The sequence below is a fragment of the Oenanthe melanoleuca genome, chromosome 2 (genome assembly GCF_029582105.1).
Source record: "Oenanthe melanoleuca isolate GR-GAL-2019-014 chromosome 2, OMel1.0, whole genome shotgun sequence".
In the NCBI taxonomy this organism is placed as follows: Eukaryota; Metazoa; Chordata; class Aves; order Passeriformes; family Muscicapidae; genus Oenanthe; species Oenanthe melanoleuca.
In genome coordinates this window covers 139,277,848-139,297,927 of record NC_079335.1, presented here as the reverse complement: position 1 = coordinate 139,297,927, position 20,080 = coordinate 139,277,848, and the positions used below count along the sequence as shown (strand labels likewise).

The following is a 20,080-nucleotide window of genomic DNA, read 5'->3' as shown; positions in this document are numbered from 1 at the left end:
GTCAGGACAAGGTTATACCACAACCTATATCTATTTGTCACTACAGTTCTTAAACAGCTTTATTGCTTTGCAATATATTTTCCTTGGAAAGACATGGCAAAATAAATCTATTACCTGGAATGCACAGGAGAGAACTGCACTACCAAGAAAATCTGCTGGAGCCTATAACTAATGATTTACAGATTTGCCTTGGACAGAAGGGACTGAAGTGTTTTCCCTGAGTTCACTTGCTGTCTGTAGAGAAAGGTCTTTTTATTGAAAAGCGATGGGTGGGAGACTAAGGGGCAGACATGTGAGGGAAACTACTATCAAAAAGATGAGTGCAAGGATAAGGATTTTTTTGCAATATAACATTGCACAAGCTGGTACAACTTCCAACATATGGGCCAGGATATAATCTACAAGGAAATTTCCTGACTCCCTGGATGCTGAGAAGTGCCACTGAGTTAGTCAGCAATGTGACCATGCACAGACACTGGCTGGCAGCATCAGCCAGGCACTCAGGCAGCCAAAAGTTTTCTGGCAGGAAGGGAGATCAGCAGCATTGGCCAGCTAAAGGCACTCGTGTTCTCACCACCTGCCAGGAGAGCAAATTCTGCAGCTGAACTACCAGCACAAAGGGCACTGAACTGGTGTAGGAAGGCAGGAAAGACAGAAGTGGCTGCTAACAGCAAAAAGGGCTATAGTGATAACAGGGAATAGAAGGAGAGAAGAGCTATTACAGCAGAAGAGAAAGGTATGATCAAGTATAATGGTGACAATCAGGAACTTCAACAGCTCACCCTTCAGTAAGCACAGAAATCTCGATTTGACAGCTTTGTAATTCCATGATACAAAACTACTACACATAATTTAGAACTTACATTTGATCAAACACTGGGTTTAAAGTCTTCTTTGATACGTGTGTTTTTCTTCTTCCTGATCGTCTCTTATCAGGCAACAAGTACATTCGCACATAGGGATCGGATCCTTCTTCGGAAAACGCTATTAGATTTCTGTGAAAGTGAAAAACAAGTGAAAGCACTTAGAAAATCAATCAGACATTGCTGAATATAAGTGTCTATGTTACCATCACTTAATTTAGTATATGAAGCAGTTCCCTTGCACAAAATGTGAATGTGGAGCGACTTGTACAAGACCAGATGACCAGTAAGCAACGAACAGAGGTGGGAATGGAATGTTTCCTAAATTGCAATTTGAAGTTTAGATAGGGCCTTTTAGAAATCACGTGTTTTGGTCATTCTGTAAAAAATGCAGTCTCTTAGAAACAGCTTTCAGATACAGCTGATAAAAAGCTAAATGTCATTTCATTTAAAATCTGACAGAGGCATAATATACAAATATAAAATCACAGCAAAATCTTCCACGAAGATTTGAGTACAGCTCTGTATATTTTGCGTTTATGCATAGTTGTTTTAAAGTTAACAAAGATTAACCAATCTACTTAAGAGTATGTCAGGATATGACAACCTTTATAAAGAAATATGCCCAGATATGAGATTGTGTATTGTATGCTCACCTGCAGGAATGCACCACCACAATCAGTTTGTTTCTTTGTGAACTATGACGAATTGTTAGCTGAATCTGTCCTAATGGAGACTGCCCCAGAGTTGTTCCACTGCAGGAAAAAGCAGAATATTGTGCTTAATTTTTATAATGCACATGAGAAGTAAGATTTAACTGAGCAGTTTTCCCAGAAATCATGTATTATCCATTTAACTTCTCTAGACCAATGTGAAAGAACAGAACGTGTAAGTAAATGTGTGAGCATATCCTCATCAGATTCTCATACTTCAGCTCCCTGGCCAACAACTCTGCAATCCAAAACAGACCAGCTATTCTTGTCTGTTTAGAGGTCAGCTGCTCCTTAATACTTCAAAAATCATTATGAGTAAAGAACTTGCTTGCCATAAAATAAACATCAAAGCAGCATCTAGGAAATTGGAAAGAATAATAGTGCTAACTGTAATGAAAACCTCAGTCACGGGCCACTCTGACCTAAGGCCAGAAGCCAATTAGAAGACCAGCTCACTCTTTTCTGAATTCTTTTATCACAGAAATATAGATGTTCTTGGGATTAAAATAGTGATAATTTCAATCCACTTCCTGTTGTAAAAGCTCAAATCACAGTATAAACACAACCATTTTACTTTTCTATAGCTTATATCACCATGAAAATAAGATTAGAATAAATTTACATCTACAGGTCGTGTTTAAGAAAAGCAAGCACCATGCTTAAGAATTTGTGTTTTACAGAATGGCCAACATGTGCCATTCTCTCATCTCCATGAAATGCTCATTTTAGATTGTGTGAACTGACTACAAGTATTTTCCACATCCCACAGGACAGTATGTGACAGTATGTGCCATATTTGACATTTCTCAGCCTAAGGATAGGCTGAGATAGATGATCTAAGGATCTCTTATTTTCAAGGCAGAAGAGTGCCTGTTCTGTGATTACCTACTACAAAGTGATTGTTCCATTAAAATTCCCAAGTCATTCACTTAAAAAAAATAGAATAAAGATTTAATTTCAGTATTTTCTTAGTTAAAATAATAAAATTTTAAATAAAAATCAGAGCACGTAAAACATGTGGCCTGCAATAAAGGACCTCATTACCTGTAGCTTTACCACTCTTATCAGATGACAAAGTATAACATTTGTGAATTACATGAGGAGTAGTACTTAAATCTTTATCACAATTAAGAAATTCTAACTCAATTTTGGACCAGGGGAGAGACCAACAAAGTCAAGACGAGTTAGCATGTGACTATGAAGGTAGATGGGGGTCTGGAGTACATAAGCAGGTGGTGTATTTCTACCATCTGAAGAGAGAGCCAACAGCAGACTCAATTGCAGCCCTTCCACTACTTAAAACAGACATTTTAGAGAAGATCAAGTCAGATTCCTCAGGGCTGTACACAGTAAAATAACAAGAGACCACAGTTTGACTATTCAAGCTGCAGCAAGATAAATCTCAATAGAAATAAGGAAGAACATTTTAACAGTGGAGTGGTTAAGCACTAGAGTTGCTGAACAGGTTTATGGCATCTCTGTCCTTGGAGATAACCAAAAATTGTTTGGACAAGGCCCAAGAAACCTGATCTAACTTTGAAGAGGGATTTGCTTTGAGCAGAGGGATGACCAGCCAGTCTATAACTCAGCTGATTCTATGAACTCTGACAGAAAAAAAAGATGAATTGCAATCCCTTGCAAGTAAAGAAATAAAATCTTCCTACTTAGATTCACAGAGAAGCTCTATGAATAGGGAATGAATAGTTTCAGTCTCCTATTCAGAGCAGGATGGCTGCTCAGCTGTCTGTACTTGGTAAGTATAGCTGCTCACTGAGGCAAGTAAAAAAAAAATTCAAAATTTAAGAAAGTATGACTGCAGCAATCTTCATAGACTGCATAGTAACTGACTACCCATTTAACATTCTTTATAGTCAAATATCCCTCTGAGTTATTTAAAAAGACCAACTATTTCCAGCTTAATTGGCTTAATTATTGCTAATAGGATTCAGTGGTGAAACAGACAACTACTGCCATGAAACTACAAAGTGCAGCTACGGGAAGAAGTGGGACTTTATCTTCCAGATGATCACAGTAAGGAACTTCTAATTGCAGCTTCTGTCTGAGGTACCAGGAAGAAGCAGAAAATCATAATGAGTGCACAGTGAAAAGCATTACTGAGATGTGAACTAAGCCCTCCTGCTCTGTGCCACTGTCTGTGCAGCAGCTGCGTGCTGCAGGGCAGCAGTGCCGTACTTCTGGAGCTGGCGCAGCCGCTGGCGCAGCTCCTGCGTGGCGATGGGCAGCGAGATGTCGGAGGCGATGCTGGGCGTGGGCTCCTTCACCGACAGGTGGCTGGGGGAGCAGGAGAAGTTGGAGGCCTGAAGGCTGGAGGAGCTGCGGCTCAGATCTGTTGGCCACTGCGGGCTGGCATTGGGAGGCTGACTTTTATCAGCTGCATCAGTCTTTTTATCACTGTCAGTCACTGGGGATGCTGGAACAGACTTGTTTGGGTCAGATGTTGGCGAGACAGGAACCTGAGGCTTAAAGGATGATTTTCGTGCATCTTTGGAAACAGATGGCCTTTTTACTTGGGCTGAGTGTTGATGATCTGGAGATCTTGCCTGCTTTTCAAGAGAAAGGACCTGGATACAGGGAAACACACATAAAGTTACTATTTTGCAGTATAAGAAACAGGAACAAATTTGTTTCTATCAGAGTACTGGTTGGTCACAAGTTGTAAATTTAAGACACCAAAGCAGAACCAAAAGCACTCAGACTTACTAACTCTAAAATATGAAGTGCTTTGCATGACAAAACACATCTCCCCGTCCTTCATGGCAACAACAGTAACTATAAAGCAACGTGAAATTCTCCATTCATTAAGAACTATTCTCCTCATTATTCCCTTCCCATATTCTAAGCACTTCTGGTGTAAGTGCTATTTATTTGGCAGCTCTAGCCATCTGGATAGATATTCTTCAATTTTTTCTTCTACTCTTTTGAAATTTAATTTTACATCACAATTTTTTCTCATTAATTATCCTTACTTTCTCTTTTATAGGTTACTTTATTAATGACATGTAAGCAACAAAGTGCTTTGGAAAGAAAAATAAGTTTGACAGCACTTGTAAAGAGATATAGTACCTTGTTAAATCAAATAATTTAGACAGGGAAAAAAAGACAAACTTTCAGGTATGCAAGTTTTGTTTTCAAAACTCCAATATGCTTGAAAGCTGGTTTGAATTTTTCCAGTACTATGGACGTACTTCCTTTCCTTATATACTTTATTTTTTAAAACCATCAGAACCTCAGTTCCATTTCTAGATAGAGGCTACTTGACTGATCTGTAGCCCATGGGGTTCAAAAGAGATTTGAAGGAATTCAGATTCCAAACATGATTTCCAAACCTAAAGCCACAGGGAACCTCAAGTTTTAATTAATGCAGGTGACTATTGTTTCATTTTGAGAATTGTACAGTTTTCAAACGGATTGTGTTTAAATTAGAGGCTGTCTCAGTGTACTGATAGGTGTGCCTGACCAAGGACACTTGGCAGGTGACACCAAAGGAAATGCACTGGCTTCTTCAAAAGCTGCCAGACCAGGAGTCACCACAGCTCTAAATATGCTTTCAGATATTTACAATGGGAAAGGTTTTAGAGTACCCTGAGTGCAATCTTCATGTTTATAGTGCTGTTGGGACCAGAGTTGCTCAGGTGGAACCGCTGATGCATAGTTAAATCTTCACTCTCTAGCAACTGGCTTAGAGGCAGCTTGAAGTTCCCCAAAGAACACTGGTGTTGTTCATCCCTCACCTGAAGGAACACAGAAATTAAGTCACTTTGTATCATTTGCTTTGTAAGAATTCAAACAGGGAAATTACATTTTTATTTAAAAACAAAAAAAGCAAACAATATTGAAAGTAGTTTGTTCTTAAATCAAGATTCACTGATTTTAAGATTACTTTTCATTGAAGGAGGTAAAAACAAACATACTCAATGCCTCGTTTCTTCAACCTTGCCTTCTACAGCAAAAGTAATACAGAAAAGTAACCACCACATCTACATCTACCAGACCCTTGATCAAAGTATCTCCATGGTTTCCAAACTGTCCATGTGAAAATGAATTGCCACAGCTATTAGAGGATGAGTGGCTAAGACAGTCCTCAATTACAGTTCAGTCTCTTGGAACTATGTCAACATGCATATGTACATGTCAACACCATAAAGGGATACAATATTTGGATAAAGTTAATAGTTTCCTTGATATGACAGAGGAAAGATTCCTAGTTCCAAACTGGTACACTAACTTTACTTTTGAATTTTTTTTAAATTAGAAAAGACAACCATTAACTATCTTTTCATGTGAGAGCCTGGTTATAGTTTTTCTTCCTTTTAGTAGTAAATGAAAATAAACATTTCATTGCCTGGTCTAAAAAAAATACTTTAAGTATAATTTTAATGGTGGTCACATTATATTCAGTCTCCCTTCATAACAGCCCTTAATGTGTGAATGTTGCTACTGCAACGTCTTAGAAATGAAAGGTATCTAAAGAGAGTGAGAACATACCTCAACTTCAAGATCTTGTCTTCTGGGATTGTGTACAAAGAAAGTAAAGTTTTCCTCCCAAACTGGTTCATTGGTCTTGTATCTAATCTGAAGTTAAGAAAAATGGAAGTATACAAATTATAAAACAGTTTGTCTAATAGAGATGGTGTCAAGAGATGAGCACATTTTTCATTTTGGCATTTTATTTGTGTAGAGAAGGGCAGCAAGACTTGGGAAGGGTCTACAAAACAAGTTTGATGAGGAACAGCTGAGGGAGCTGGGGTTGTTTAGTCTGGAGGAGGCTCAGGGGGAACCTTATTGCTCCCTGCAACTCTCTGAGAGGAAGCTGCCTGAAAGGAGACTGTAGCCAGGTGGGGGTCAGCCTCTTCTCCCTGTCTCCCTGACAGGACACGAGGGCACAGTCTTAAACTGCAACAGGGCAAGTTTAGGCCAGACATTAGAAAAAAATTCTTCACAGAAATAGTGACTGGGCACTGGAATGGGCTACCCAGGGAAGTGGTGGATTCACCATCCCTGGAGGTGTTTAAGCAAAGACTGGATGTGACACTTGGTGCCATGGTTTAGTTAATAAATTGGTTTTAGGTCATAGGTTGTAATCCCTTGGCTGCTTGTTGCTAATTTCAGCTCTGGTGATAACTTAGTGTTGTGTATATGGTTTGGTAGCCAAATGCCAAGCTCACAGACCTACCAAATATGTGGAGACAGAGCCAAGCCTAAAAAGCAGGAACTTACCTTACTCTCCTGTGCCTTGTGTCCAACTGACAGCAGAACAAGTGGGTTGGGATTGCTGTTTATTTTCTTTCCTGACTGGTGAAGAAAAAGCAAAAACTTTGCCTTCAGAATAAAGCAAAACCTCTCCCCTCTGAAACTTAATGTTTGCATCTTAAAAATATATATCATATACATTCTACTTCATGCTTCTCTATTATTCTCAGTATTTTATTCAGCTGGCTGGAATGGCAGACTGGCAAGTAGCTGGTGAACACATCAACTCGAAGGCATCCAACTACCTAAATATGCTGAAGCAAAATGCTGCTAATAAGCAGGAGATTTAGACTTATTTCCATTTTCTTTAAATGAAACTGGTAAGATGCAAATTCTTATCTTCTAATGAGCATTACAATCCCCAAAGCTAATGAAGCATAGTTAAAACTGCAAAATGAATACTGCATGCAGATGGGAGATACAAAGAAAACACAAACTCAGGAACTTTATATACAGAACTATTAAACTGGATGTGGTATCCAACACTGATGTTCCTTACTTTTCAGTTTGGGGAGAAAGAATATGCACTATAATGTATGTGAGGGATATTTCTACAGTTTACCAAATACTCTTTATTAGAGAATCAATCATCTGCCATATCTGAGCCTTGCTCACCAGCTGTATAGCACTACATCAAACTGTGAAAACAAACATCAGTTTAGAAACAAATTATATATGCAAAGGAACATTCCAACTGTATGTTTCTTTTATAAATTTCAATTTAATATAACAAAAATTCAGCTCAGAAAGAAAATTTAGACATGAAAGTTAATCATCTCAAGCAGGTGTTAATGCAGTTTAAAAAGCCTAGAAAATGTAGGATACATGGTTATTTTGAGATCTACCCTGTAGGAAAATCAGGTATATCAACAGAAAGTTAGTTAAAATCTTCTTAATGCATGTAAGGTCACAATTGCAACCAAGTGATTCAAATATTTTATATTTTTCAATTAAGAAAGTTCATCATTTAGATATATTTTTTGTTCTGAACTTACATTTTGGACATTATACTTCCACTAATAGTTCTCAACTTTAATATGACATACTGCTTAGAACCATACTTTCCTTTAGAAATAAAGCTGTTAAGAAAGCACTCCTTTCTTGGATGAATGCTGCCTTCTTTTTTTTATCATTTCCAATAAAAAAATATTTAGCTCTCAAATAAAGCCCAATACAAAGGTTTACAGAACAGAAATAAAGCCATATTACACTGCAACAGATGGTGTTTTAAAATGGTAGGTGACATTATCTTTATTTTTTCTTTGTTCACAAAATGGTGCCTGAAACTTTCTTCATAAAACGATGAAATTACAGGAGTTGACAAAAACACCCTGTCACTTATGCTGATAGTAAATAGGAATAATTTTAATTCAAATTAAGCAGGTATTAATGTGCACACACACATGTAATGCACTTCTAACACCAGCTACTGACAGACTTGTTGTTGACAGCCCATAAAGTCTGTCCCTTGATCAAGTTACTCCAGCTCAGCATATAGCTTAGCACTTTCCAAGTTTGCCTACCAAAAAGCTGGCCCAAATTTCTTTAGCAGTCATATAAAAGATGTAAAACCTTCTAAAAACATCTAGCAGGAAGAGGATTATTCAAAACCAGTCATTCAGAGTTGAGTGATAAGGTTTCACTCAGTATGTAAAAGATGTCTTAGCTTTCATGTCAGCTTCATTCTTTAGTCACTACTACAAATTAGTTCCCAGCACTTTTCCCCAGTCTTCTCAAGCAGCCTGTACTCCACTAACCTGATCTAGAGTTCAAATTACCACAGACCACAGTATTTTAACAACATTCTAGCACTGGCTTCTTGAAATCAAATGTAAGTAAAACAGAATTACACAAAGTGTGTATCTGGCAATAGAAATCCCATCCAGTGTTGGGAGTGGAGTGTTGCAGGCATTTGTGCATTTCCAATTACTCTTGTGACCTTAAATGGACAACTATATTAATGTTACCTTTAGGGCTTTCTGAACAGCAGCCTTCTTCAAGCCATCAGGGTTAAATTCTAATGGATTATTCTTTTAAGTCAGGAGAGAATGAACATAGGAAGGGTTAATAAGACATGCAATGAAGCAATTTCACTAGGTTAATAAATTATGACACAAGAACATAGGACAAAGCAGGGGAAAAAAAAAAATCAATCTAAAAAAATAAAACCAACATCTTTAAAACATAACAATGAAGGACCACCACAACAACAAAAAGTCTGACAAAACTTTTTTTCCCTCCTCTTCTCTAGACATTTTTATTCTGCTTTAAAACTAATATACACAATTTCAGTCTGCTTGTATTACTCCGATATTTTTTTTTTTTAAATCCTAATAAAGATAATTCACAAAATATTTTTATTTAATGCCTGATGCCCTATGAACACCCTTCTGAATGAACCTTTTTAGAATTTGGTTGAGCATATTTTCACTACCCAGAAGCTTCTCTGATGATAAGTATTTAGGCAAAGGAGTCCTTTTATGGGAGAAATAACAATATCTAATTGATAGGGACTTATACAATTATAGAAGTCAAAGTTCTTTAAGCCTCTTCAGAAAACTGATGCAAACACTGCATGCTAACTAGAATGAAGGTCTGCTACCTTACTCAGTTGAATGAAGACATGCAAGTATACTAAAAATAGGAATTTAAACTGGCTTAGCAGGACAAAACCTCTGACTGCTTTCCATTAAATAAGGAAATTTTAGAAATTTATTTGAAGATTAATATATTGTTAAGTGACACAATAATGTCTAGGAAAACTTGCATTTAATTAATAAGAAATAATTTCAAGAAATAAGATTTGTAAATAAAACAGACTTCAAGTTAGTGTACTAATGGCTGGCTTTTTCTTTAGGGATACATTTTTGCTTCAAGGGAGAATTCTGTTTTAGAAGCTGTGGACAGCAGCAATAAAAAAAAAAAAAATCACACAATGGCCTTTTAAAATATTCTAGTTTATGAAGAGGAATTGATATTAATGCTTTGCCAAAAGAAATGCCTTTCTGAAATGAAGATCTGAGTGACTAAAATTTGAGAACATTTAACCTTTATGCAGAAATATTATTTTACACTTTCTTTTGGGATATCATATACTCCACTTGGCCAAAATATTCCAAAGATTCTGGCATCCTGCTTCCAAAATTTCTATTTCAGAATGAACATACAATAGCCAGCACAAAATCACAGAATATTTTGAGTTGAAAGCAACTCATAAGGAAAGCAACTCTTAAACTTGAGAGAACCAGAAATAAGGTTTGACTACTTTTGTGGGGTATTTTTCTTGAACATTATCTTTCTTAAAATAAAATCAAGGAATTGTCCACAGTTATTTATCTGATGTATTAGGAACTTAGTACTGTACTTGCAGAACTTCAAAGATGGAGACTGCACACTATGCCTAGCTGAAGCTAATTGAAACTAACTATCCCTCATTGAAACTAATGCTTATCTTTTTTTCATTAGGAAATTTTTAAATGCTTGACAGGTACATTCTTTGCTGGAGTTTAAGCACTGTTACCTGTTTTATGACAAAGATAAAACTGTCACTTTGTTTGTACTTTGTGGATTCCCCATCCAGGGTTCAAGGCCAGGTTGAATGGGGCTTTTGAGTAAACTGATCTAGTGCAAGGTATCTCTGCCCATGGCAAAGGGGTTGCAAGGAGATGATCTTTAAGGTCCTTTCCAACACAAACCTTTCTGTGGTTCCATGATTTATTTCCTAAGGCTGAACTCCCTTCCTCTGCCAGCCATGGTTACTGTCTCTCTCATTATCAGTGCTGTGCTCCAGACCTTAAGTTGCTACAGCCAAGATCAGGGCCTTAGCAACAGCTAAGCAGAACAAAAGGATTAGGCCATACATCTTACAGGCTGCATTCCTCTTTTCTACATAGATTACAGTGTTTTCTTTCATAACAATATACACAGCACAACTAAAAATCTCTTTCTGTAGAAAGATATATTTTCACATCTCTTTCTTTCTATTTCCATCCCATGTTTATAAGGATGCAATGACTGTCCTCTAGAGAAAAGTACCTGATTCTATCAGGTGGCATTTACAACTTAACAAGATAATTTTGAATCTTAAACTGCCACTCAACTTACTGGATTTTTTTTTCCTTTCCATTTGCATCTGCATATTCAATACAAATCCTTCCCCTCCTATATTATTATTTCAAAGAATTTGAGAAGTCAAAACCAAACCTATGTGATCATACATAAAGGCGGGCAACCACTGACTCCTGAATATTGAACATATCTCAATTCCTCTGGAATCATAGCAAGGATAGGCCAAGAGGGACATCAGCTGAGGCAAATTAAGCCAAGCTTCAGGCTTCAAGGGAAGAAGCTGCACATCCATGAAGATGGTAGCTGAAAGGCTGGGAAGAAGGACTCAGAGGAGAAAAGGGGGTGTCCAATCTAAATGGGAAGGTCTTGCTTTGGGTGACAAAATAGTCTCGTTATGGTTCTGAGTGTCTCTGCAGTTATAGGAAAAGAGGATGGGTTATCCAAGAAATACACTGATAATGACACAGTGGAATTCTCTAACAGCCAGTGACATTTACAGTAAATCCTAATAACACATCCATTAATTACACAAGTGAAAAACTGATTTGTTATTCAGCCAGCTCCAGATTCAATATGCTTTGGCTATGACTCATACTTCTTTTGATTCACTAAGTGTTGTTTGGGGTATCTCTGAGTGCATCCTCGCCGAATAACCAGAAGACTGTCACTACCTGTAAGAGCTAATTTTAAATATATATTTTATATATTACACAGACACCAAAACTGTTATGAACTACAGATTATCATAAAACTAGTGTTACTTTTGGAAATCAACACAATTCTTACATCACAACTTCAGCTAAATCACATTTAGATGGGTAAATGTCTTGGTGTCACAAATCTCGACTTGCAGCAGTCAATAAACCATCTAGAAAGCAGCAGAGAGCGCTCAGGATTTTCTTCTCCCCATAGGAAGTGAGTTCCCATTTTAACACTTCCCCAGTAACTCATGTTACACGTAGGTTATAGACTGAGCTTGCAGGAGTGAATGTTTGTGTAACAGCCCATGTTTAAGGAGGTCCCAGGAACAAGTGCAGTTCTAGGGCTGCTTACAACAAGATCAGCACCCAAGACACTGCAGAGCCATGCAGTTCCCAGTGCTGCAGAAGGGAATCCAGACCCAGCTTTCTTTGAACAGTTGCTGTTCCACTCTGACTCACAATTCAATATAGGGATTTGTAAAGTTTTGTCCAATTTCTAAATAAATGCTCTATGTAGACAACCTGTCTTAAGACAAAGATCGTAAGATCCACAAAAACCATCAGGGATACATCCTTAATCCAGCATCTTGATTTTTTAAAAAATAATAATTACTTTAAAGATGTATCTGGCGATGTATTTGTATAACTAAAAGAAACAGCAGCTCCATAACAGTTTTAACACCAAAATATGGGACCATAGGTTGTAAATTGTCCTTCTCATTCATTAATTTTTAACAAGATTACAGAATGGTTATAAATTTTTAGATACTTTAGAATTAACCTCTACAGAGAAACTAACAGAAAGGGTTTTGCTGGGCTTTGGAAAGGTGTTGTAAAATCAAGGATTATGGTGTAGCCAGCCAGTAACAAATTTATCTGCACAGTCTCCGGAGACAAACCCACCTCTCTATGACAAAAATATATTTATTCTGAACAGATTCTCAGTCTTTTTGAAGATATCAAGGTTGAGCGTCTGAGTATTTTACACTTAAATCTAGAAGTACAGTTTTTAATAATTTTGTAATATTAAATTCAAGCAAAAAATATTACTTGGTAGTTCACCTGGATTCTCCCAACTACAGATTAATTTGAGAAAAAGAAAAGGAGCTTGGGAATTTGCAAAACAAGGAGCATCATGGAGTGAGATAGAATTTACAAGGGAATTTATAGTTTGGGAAGCAGAAAGAACTGCACCCATTTTTAAAGCAACTTGAACCAGTGTGGAGAGGTTGCAACTTCTTACAAACATTAAGTGCGTCACCTTTTAAAGAAACTATTGGGATGCTGTTTGCAGTATTTATTATTTTAATTTCTTTGTAATAAAAGCCAACAATTAACCAGCACACAGTGTGCTAGTACAATATGTATTTTATTTCTCAATGAATCAGCAATTTAAATTTAATGTAAAGAACTTTTATGACAAACTTATCTTGGGTTTTTATCATAAAAGGTTAATTACTTACCCAATTATATGCTGATCAATGAAATTTAAGTAGCCTTTAAAATGCAATAAAAATAGCACAAAAACAATGCACACTTGTTGAAACCATGCAGGAAAACAAATTGCATGCTCTCATTCCACTAGAGTGAGTGGCTTTAGTAGCACTAATCCACACTCTGGCAGAGAAAAGGTACAATACAAACAATACCAGAGAACTCACAAATAGTGCTCTATAGAGTGAGGTAGTGTTTTCACAAAAGACTAGTCCCGATGCTCTCCTCTCTTTTAAGTATCCACACCCAAAGTTTCCCTCGTAGATACTCTTAGGAAGATGGAAATGGAAGGAGAAAGCAGAGTGATGGGATTGTGGCAGAATGAATGCATAAGCAGCTTTACTACACAGAAAAGTTAAGGAAAATAGTCAAAGGATTCCAGAGTAAACAGCAGGTTACAAAAAGTAAATATTTGTCATTATAAATAGTTTCATCCAGAAATGACTTTCTGTAGCACACAGCAAGGTGGAATGTTTTTTGAATTTTATTTTCTTATTAATTATTTGAATATATTAACCCACTTTCCAGGCTCACTCTTGGTAGTTCAGATTTATATGGCAGATGCAACTAATGTTTACTAACTCAGAAACCAGCCTTCTACACTATTTCTATTTCTCTTCCAGATATATCATCCCAGTATGCCAGAAACTCACAACTATGATGCACCTGTGCAAAAGAAAGGCTTGTGTTGGGGTAACTAAACACTGTAACTTGAACAAAACAAGGCTGAAGGCATGAGCTAAAATGTACCAGTGATAAACAATCACTTAAGGCAATTTAAAAGGTAATAAAAAGTAATTATTCATGTAGAAAACATTTCACTGTAACTTTTAAAGTCGTGCACGAAAGTCCTCAAACTCTTAATAAGGGTCAGTATAATTTTAACCCTTCATTCTCTTTGAATTCTCTCTTCTCCATAAATACAGGCAATCCAAGAAATTAATTTGCTATTGCTCTACACAGCCCCTACCACTGAACTTGAGCAAAACATGAGAAACCAGCAAATTTCATGTCTACTTTTGTAAATGTTGCTCCATATTAGAATCCTATGGCCATAAAAAAAGCTCTAGTTATTTACAATTAACTGCAGTTCATGTAGAAGCTCCATGACATTGTTTTTCTAGAATATACAGGAACCTTTTCAGTCCTCCTGCATAAGAAATGTCTTCCCATGGTATTTCCCCCCTGTTTGACATAACTGTGAAGTCTTTTGGTCTCTGGTTTTTGGAAAAGTTTATTTAATACAGTATCATATAATTCTATTGTAGAAAACTTGTACGTGGAATTTGCAATTGTTCCATGTTACTTTCTATTATATTCTTTTCAACACTGGAAGGAAAATTACTTGAAGTTAGATATTGAGTCATTTGTTGCAACTGCTTTTCTGGGCTGGTAGAGGAAGAAAAAAGTAAGAGGGTTAAACAGTCCCACACCATGACCATCATTCTCAACGCACCCAGGCAATTCTTGTACTGTAGACAGAATATCAGATGCAGCAATAGGAAATTTGGGATGCTGTTCCCAAATTTCCTAACTGGTCAGCTTTGTGCAAACAACTCACCCTTTCTGTGCCCTAGAGTGTAGAGATCTACTGACTAAATGCACCGAAATTAAAATACTGTCTGCAAAAATAGTAGAACTCAAGACTTGCAACCTAATCTTTCCAAAGGAGGGAGACAATAGTACAGAATGTTTGTTTAAAACAAAAAATTTAATTTATGTCAAAGCCTCACAGTATTTGCTGGAGAATGTAACAGAGAATCAGAGCTCTATGGAAAAGACTGGAACTGGTGTACGAGAGAACTTTACACCATCTATTTTAAATGAGAGGCTTTAGTGTATTTTACCAAACATATTAAATTTGTAGCTGTTTCAGTAAAATCCATTAGTTGAACAAGAAGATACATAAATTGGTTCAATTGAGTTGAGTACACAAAACAGATGGCAGACAGTCTTTGTCTGTTGCAGTGCTCTGAAACTGAAGCTAAGCACACCATAATTCTATTCTCTTTTGTTGCTGCTTACTCTGTACTGCAGTAATTCTATTTTTTTTTTTTTTTTTGCTAAGTTAGAGATTTTACCTGAATTCAATATACAGTGAGGCTAAAAATGTAACATGAGGATCTATTCCAAATGAGTCTTTTTAGCTTTTAAAATAGCCTAGAAATACTGCTTCCAACTCTGCTCTATACACCCTGGAACAGACATGAAATCACTCGTCAGTCATGAAAATTGTTTGGGCTACTAAGGTTTCATTTGTTACCACTCTGATTTAACTTAATTTAAACTTAAATTTCAGCAGACAAATCTGAAAAATGCATGCAAAAAAATCCAAAGCTAGAAAACTGTACTCTCTGATTTATATTTGAGTCATCACTTCCAGAACCTCTCATTCTAATAGCAATGCTGAAAGCCAGCAAAACTCAGTTAAACTTCATGTATCTTTATGGTAGAGTTAAATTTGTTACTGCTATCAATTACAAGCAGGAACAGTACTTCATTAACCTGAAATAAACTCCAAAACAAGTTATTTCACAGTCCTAAAGGATAAATTCACAGAGTGAGAGAAAGTGATTTATTTTTGTGTTTTGCACAAGCAAATAAACCATCCTGCAAAAAACAAACTGATAGAAATCTCGTACAAGTATTCTGGCACTGTAATATCAACTGCATAGTATTAATTTCATGATGAGGATTTCAGTGCCTTCAAATCTCCAGCAATATCCTAAGCCAAAGCAAGCAAGTTTACCTGAACACACGGAAGTATTCCTCATGCTAATCCCATAGGATTTATGGAAAACATTATGTAATAAAACCATGCAGCCTTTCAAGTCCAGGAAAGGAGCATTCTTTAAAGAAAAATCATACTGGTTAAAGAGTAATTTTTTAATAAATATACAGCTATAATACTATACTACTAAAAATGTGGACCTTACATTACACGTCTTGAAAGGAAAGGAATTATAGAGAAGATGGCACAATGTGTGTTAGTAAAGCAGTGTGTGTCACACTACCAAGCAAGACATGCTGGGAGTACCCAAGGGACTATGTCACAAAAGGGTATCCATGAGAACATAACTTACAGGAAGATTTCTTGCTGAGTCCAAATACAGAATAAGCAATGCAGATGAAAGCCCATCATTAGCTTGGTCTTTATCAGCTCTAATGCTTGTTAGCACCTAAAACAAAAACACACTGTAAGCCTTTCTAGAAACCAAGTATTACTATTCTGTCCTATTTCTGAAAAAAACCAAAAATCCCCAAACCATCTCCCAAAAAGGAAACATTCACAAATTCATAGCATGAAGCATAAAAGTAAGTTTTCAAGACTCATACAGACATTTCAAAACCATTTGCATGGAAATTTGCACCCCATTTCCTACTTATTTTTTTTTAGATTGGACAAATTGTAAAATCATATCCAGCTTTATCTCCCACACTAATGAAATGTTAGCAAATGTTTTCAAACAGTAAGAGAAAAGAAGAGAACCACAAAAGCATTGAAAATCTCATTTAAACCATTGACACTTATGACTGGTTTGAGGTTTCTAAAGACAGACAGCTTGGAATAAAGTTACAGGTTTCTCCAAATTCATAGCAGCTAGAGAACTGGTTACATACTTCAAAAATAAAAAAAAAAAGTCACAGCAAAATCACCCCAAAACAATTAAGATTAGAATGAAAGTAATGTGTTCCTTTAATACCTTGTCTAGGTTGTCAGCAGTTGGCATCAATGTGAGCCATTCCAGTTTTAAATGCAACTTTCCTTTGGACACTTCATCCAAAGTAAACCACTGAAAATTAAGCAAAGTAATGTGAAATAATCGGGCAAACAAATATATGATTGCAATTGGTTCTTCAGGACATGTAGGAAGCACTAAAATCTACTAAGAATCTCTCAGATCTGAAGTCCACACAACCTGAAAAGATCTGATCCATTAAAATGTCATGTTTTACATAAAGTATTACAACACAGAATGATAAAACTACCTAGGTAAACCTCTATGCTATCCAATAAATGCATCTCTAAAATACCAAGAAAAATCTTAAAGTTCTGTACAGATGTTCTGGGAAAACAAACCATGCACAAAGCTCCTATAAAATCTCTTACATATAGGACAAAAATTAGTCTGTCCAGCAAATAACTATTCTCTTGCAAAAAAACCTTCTCACCAAATACCTAAGTTACTATTTTTTGCATTTGCAAAGGAGTAACCTTAAAACTCCAAGACTGACAAAGAATGTCATCATTTTTCAGATCCTACCAGTTTAGGTATCTCTTAAACCACTGTACTGATCATCACAGCATCTATTTCTACAGCATTAAAATTATTCTTGCACATACAGGAACTATGCCCAGGAAAAAACAATGCAAGAACAACTACATGTACAAGATATGGGCCTTTTTGACCCAAAACTTACTGAACTTGCTTACCTCATCTAGAAGACGCTCCTTTTCAACTTCAATTAAATCAATCATCAAACTAGAAGAATGGAGAAAAGGAAGTAGCATTTTAGTCAAGAAACAAAAGATCTAGCACAGAACTCAAGCACCACGTTTGCTGAGTATCCACTGAGATCAAAACGGTAGAATACTATTCTTTTAGTGCCTAAGAAAAGAAGTAGGGAATGAGATGGCTAAGCAAAGATGAGTGCAGGATAACAGAAAAATGCCAACAGCTTGTAGCTATGAGGGCAACTGGCACAATATAATTCACATATATATGACTCAACTCTCAAACCAGCACATCCAAACTGCCCACTGGAAATAGCACCTGGACATAGGCTATGACCAAACTCATGCTTTGGCACTGTCTGGGAGAGTTCTAGTTCACATAAACTAAAAATGTAGCAGGGGATGAATCTACTAAAAATTAAAAAGAGCAGACAGCTGCATGCCAGTGCATGAACATTTGTCTGGCTTTTTATTCTATTAGTACTGATGTACACATTATGTCACTTCCTCCCATCATCACTTAAGTTTAAGATTAGGGAAGTGCAAGGAAAAAGAAGGCTTTGAACTACCTACTTCTTCATTTTAATGAGAAGTAGGTACTGTTGCTCCTGGTAATGGAGAAGGAGCTGGAAAGGTAAGGGAGCTCTACTCTGTATGCAAAGTTCCAAAACTGCAAGAAATAAAGGTGACAAATTACTGAAGGAAGAAGCTGGCAAAAACCCTGAAACGTTTATGGGTAAATGCCTATGGAGTCAAAGAGTGAGTCATGTTTGTGAAAGCATTACAGTAAAATTTTTTCTTTAATCAAATAGTTAAGATCAGCTCTTAAGAGGAAAATAAACTCGAGACAGTCATTTAGAAGCTATGAAGATGAAGAAGATACAGAGTTATAAAATTATATTAACTTTGCCTGAAGAAAGAATTAAGACTTAGTGTTAGCTCACAAACATTAAAGAAGCTAGGGCACAATTCTGGGTACCCACAATACTCACCTATTTTTTTCAAAAAAGATGTAAACATCTAGATGTGTATATGCACACCCAAGCACATTTTCATATAAATGTATTTACATACATGAAGTAGTTAGGGAATTACTTACTACCAAGATAATTGATTTATAAATACAATTAGATACCAGAACAACTGCAATAAAATAAAAATAATGATTGAAGAAAAATTACAATATTTCATCTCTTTCAATACCTAAAAACATATTCTCCATAACATTTACCTTCCCAGGAAGTCATCTTTATCTGGATCTTCATCAAAGAGCTCAATCTCTAGCTCTTGTCCTGGATGTTCATACACTAAGGCCTGGAAGTTCAGTGAGAGGGCATTATCAGTAAAACTGACCAGCTTGGTTAAATGGCATAATAACAGTAAAAAGCTGAAGTGCAGTAGCTTTGTATAATAAAACACACCAGTAAGCAAATGCTTTAAAAAATTCCAATTTAGTAAGTACTGCAATTTTAAGAGCTTTTCAGACAAATCTGTCAATGTTGGCTCTAAAAGCCCAAAGTACTTTTTCAGAATTACTGAAGTCAAGACAAAAATAAGTAACTATATAAATCAAGGGAGAGTTTCTGTTTTGTTACAGAACTTTGGGTTTCTAGAGGGAGACATCAAGAAGCTTCTTAAGGAAACCCCCAAAATAACCTCTTTAACAAAAGAGAATATTTCTTCTTTTATTTCTTCCATACAAGGTATTTTTATTTGTTATACCTCATAAACCTCATTCCATTTTGGATTGAGATTTTCTTTGATGACCTTGCTTTGGAAAATCTGGTTGCCCACACGGATGATTCCATAAGGATCTGACTTTCCTTTGACAATCCCTTTTAGGTAAGTATCTTTACCCTCTAGGTCCTGAGCTTCAATAAAGTGTATCCTCAGAACACCCTGAAAAAAGAAAAGATGAGTTTGTATAGTAATCTCAAAGCTTCCATGTCATCACAATTTACACAATAGATGTTTTAGAATTTCCATTGCCATTTCCTTAACATGAAGCTTATTTTGGACATAATGTAAATAGAAGATATCAGTGTTGATCCACACACTCAACAGACCTAGCATTCAAGAGACTCCTGAAAAGAAAAACTGTCATCAACCATCAGAGACATGCCAGTTACATCAGGAAATACCAGGTTTCTGGAAGTGAGTAGCAAAAAATAGCAACAACTGTTTAGTGAAGCACACTAATAGTAATTTTCCATGATAATATAAACACATGCTACTTTATTTTTAATCTACACAGTTAAACTACATTGCAGCAATCTAGCAATTGTAAAAGTAGTATGTTTAAGATTCCAACAAAATAGAATGAATAAATAAACCAATCAATCTTGTTTTGAAACATTAACTTCACAGAAATCATGTATAAATTTAATCAGTTATTAGAAGTGATTGAATTCACAGGAACTTGTACCATTGCAGTAACTGTATTTCAAAGTCCACACAGATTGTCTGGAACAGTTACTACAGAAGAAACTAAATGCCCAATTACTACTGTTAACA

At 36.2% G+C, this 20,080-nt stretch overlaps 1 protein-coding gene across 2 annotated transcripts in view; it reads right to left on the bottom strand.

Moving 5' to 3' along the window:
* ESYT2 (extended synaptotagmin 2) overlaps positions 1-20,080 on the bottom strand; it is a 79,518-nt gene that overhangs the window by 4,775 nt on the left and 54,663 nt on the right. Inside the window, exons 9-20 of one of the 2 annotated variants that reach the window (XM_056483708.1) lie at positions 19,289-19,465; positions 18,798-18,880; positions 17,546-17,594; positions 16,815-16,904; positions 16,194-16,289; positions 8,815-8,877; positions 6,815-6,889; positions 6,083-6,169; positions 5,179-5,328; positions 3,770-4,158; positions 1,520-1,618; positions 864-995 (exon numbers count right to left, since the gene is read on the bottom strand). In XM_056483708.1, the coding sequence (XP_056339683.1) occupies positions 864-995; positions 1,520-1,618; positions 3,770-4,158; positions 5,179-5,328; positions 6,083-6,169; positions 6,815-6,889; positions 8,815-8,877; positions 16,194-16,289; positions 16,815-16,904; positions 17,546-17,594; positions 18,798-18,880; positions 19,289-19,465 (1,490 nt within the window). The remainder of the gene's footprint in view (positions 1-863; positions 996-1,519; positions 1,619-3,769; positions 4,159-5,178; positions 5,329-6,082; positions 6,170-6,814; positions 6,890-8,814; positions 8,878-16,193; positions 16,290-16,814; positions 16,905-17,545; positions 17,595-18,797; positions 18,881-19,288; positions 19,466-20,080) is intronic. The other variant, XM_056483709.1, reaches the window with a different exon arrangement.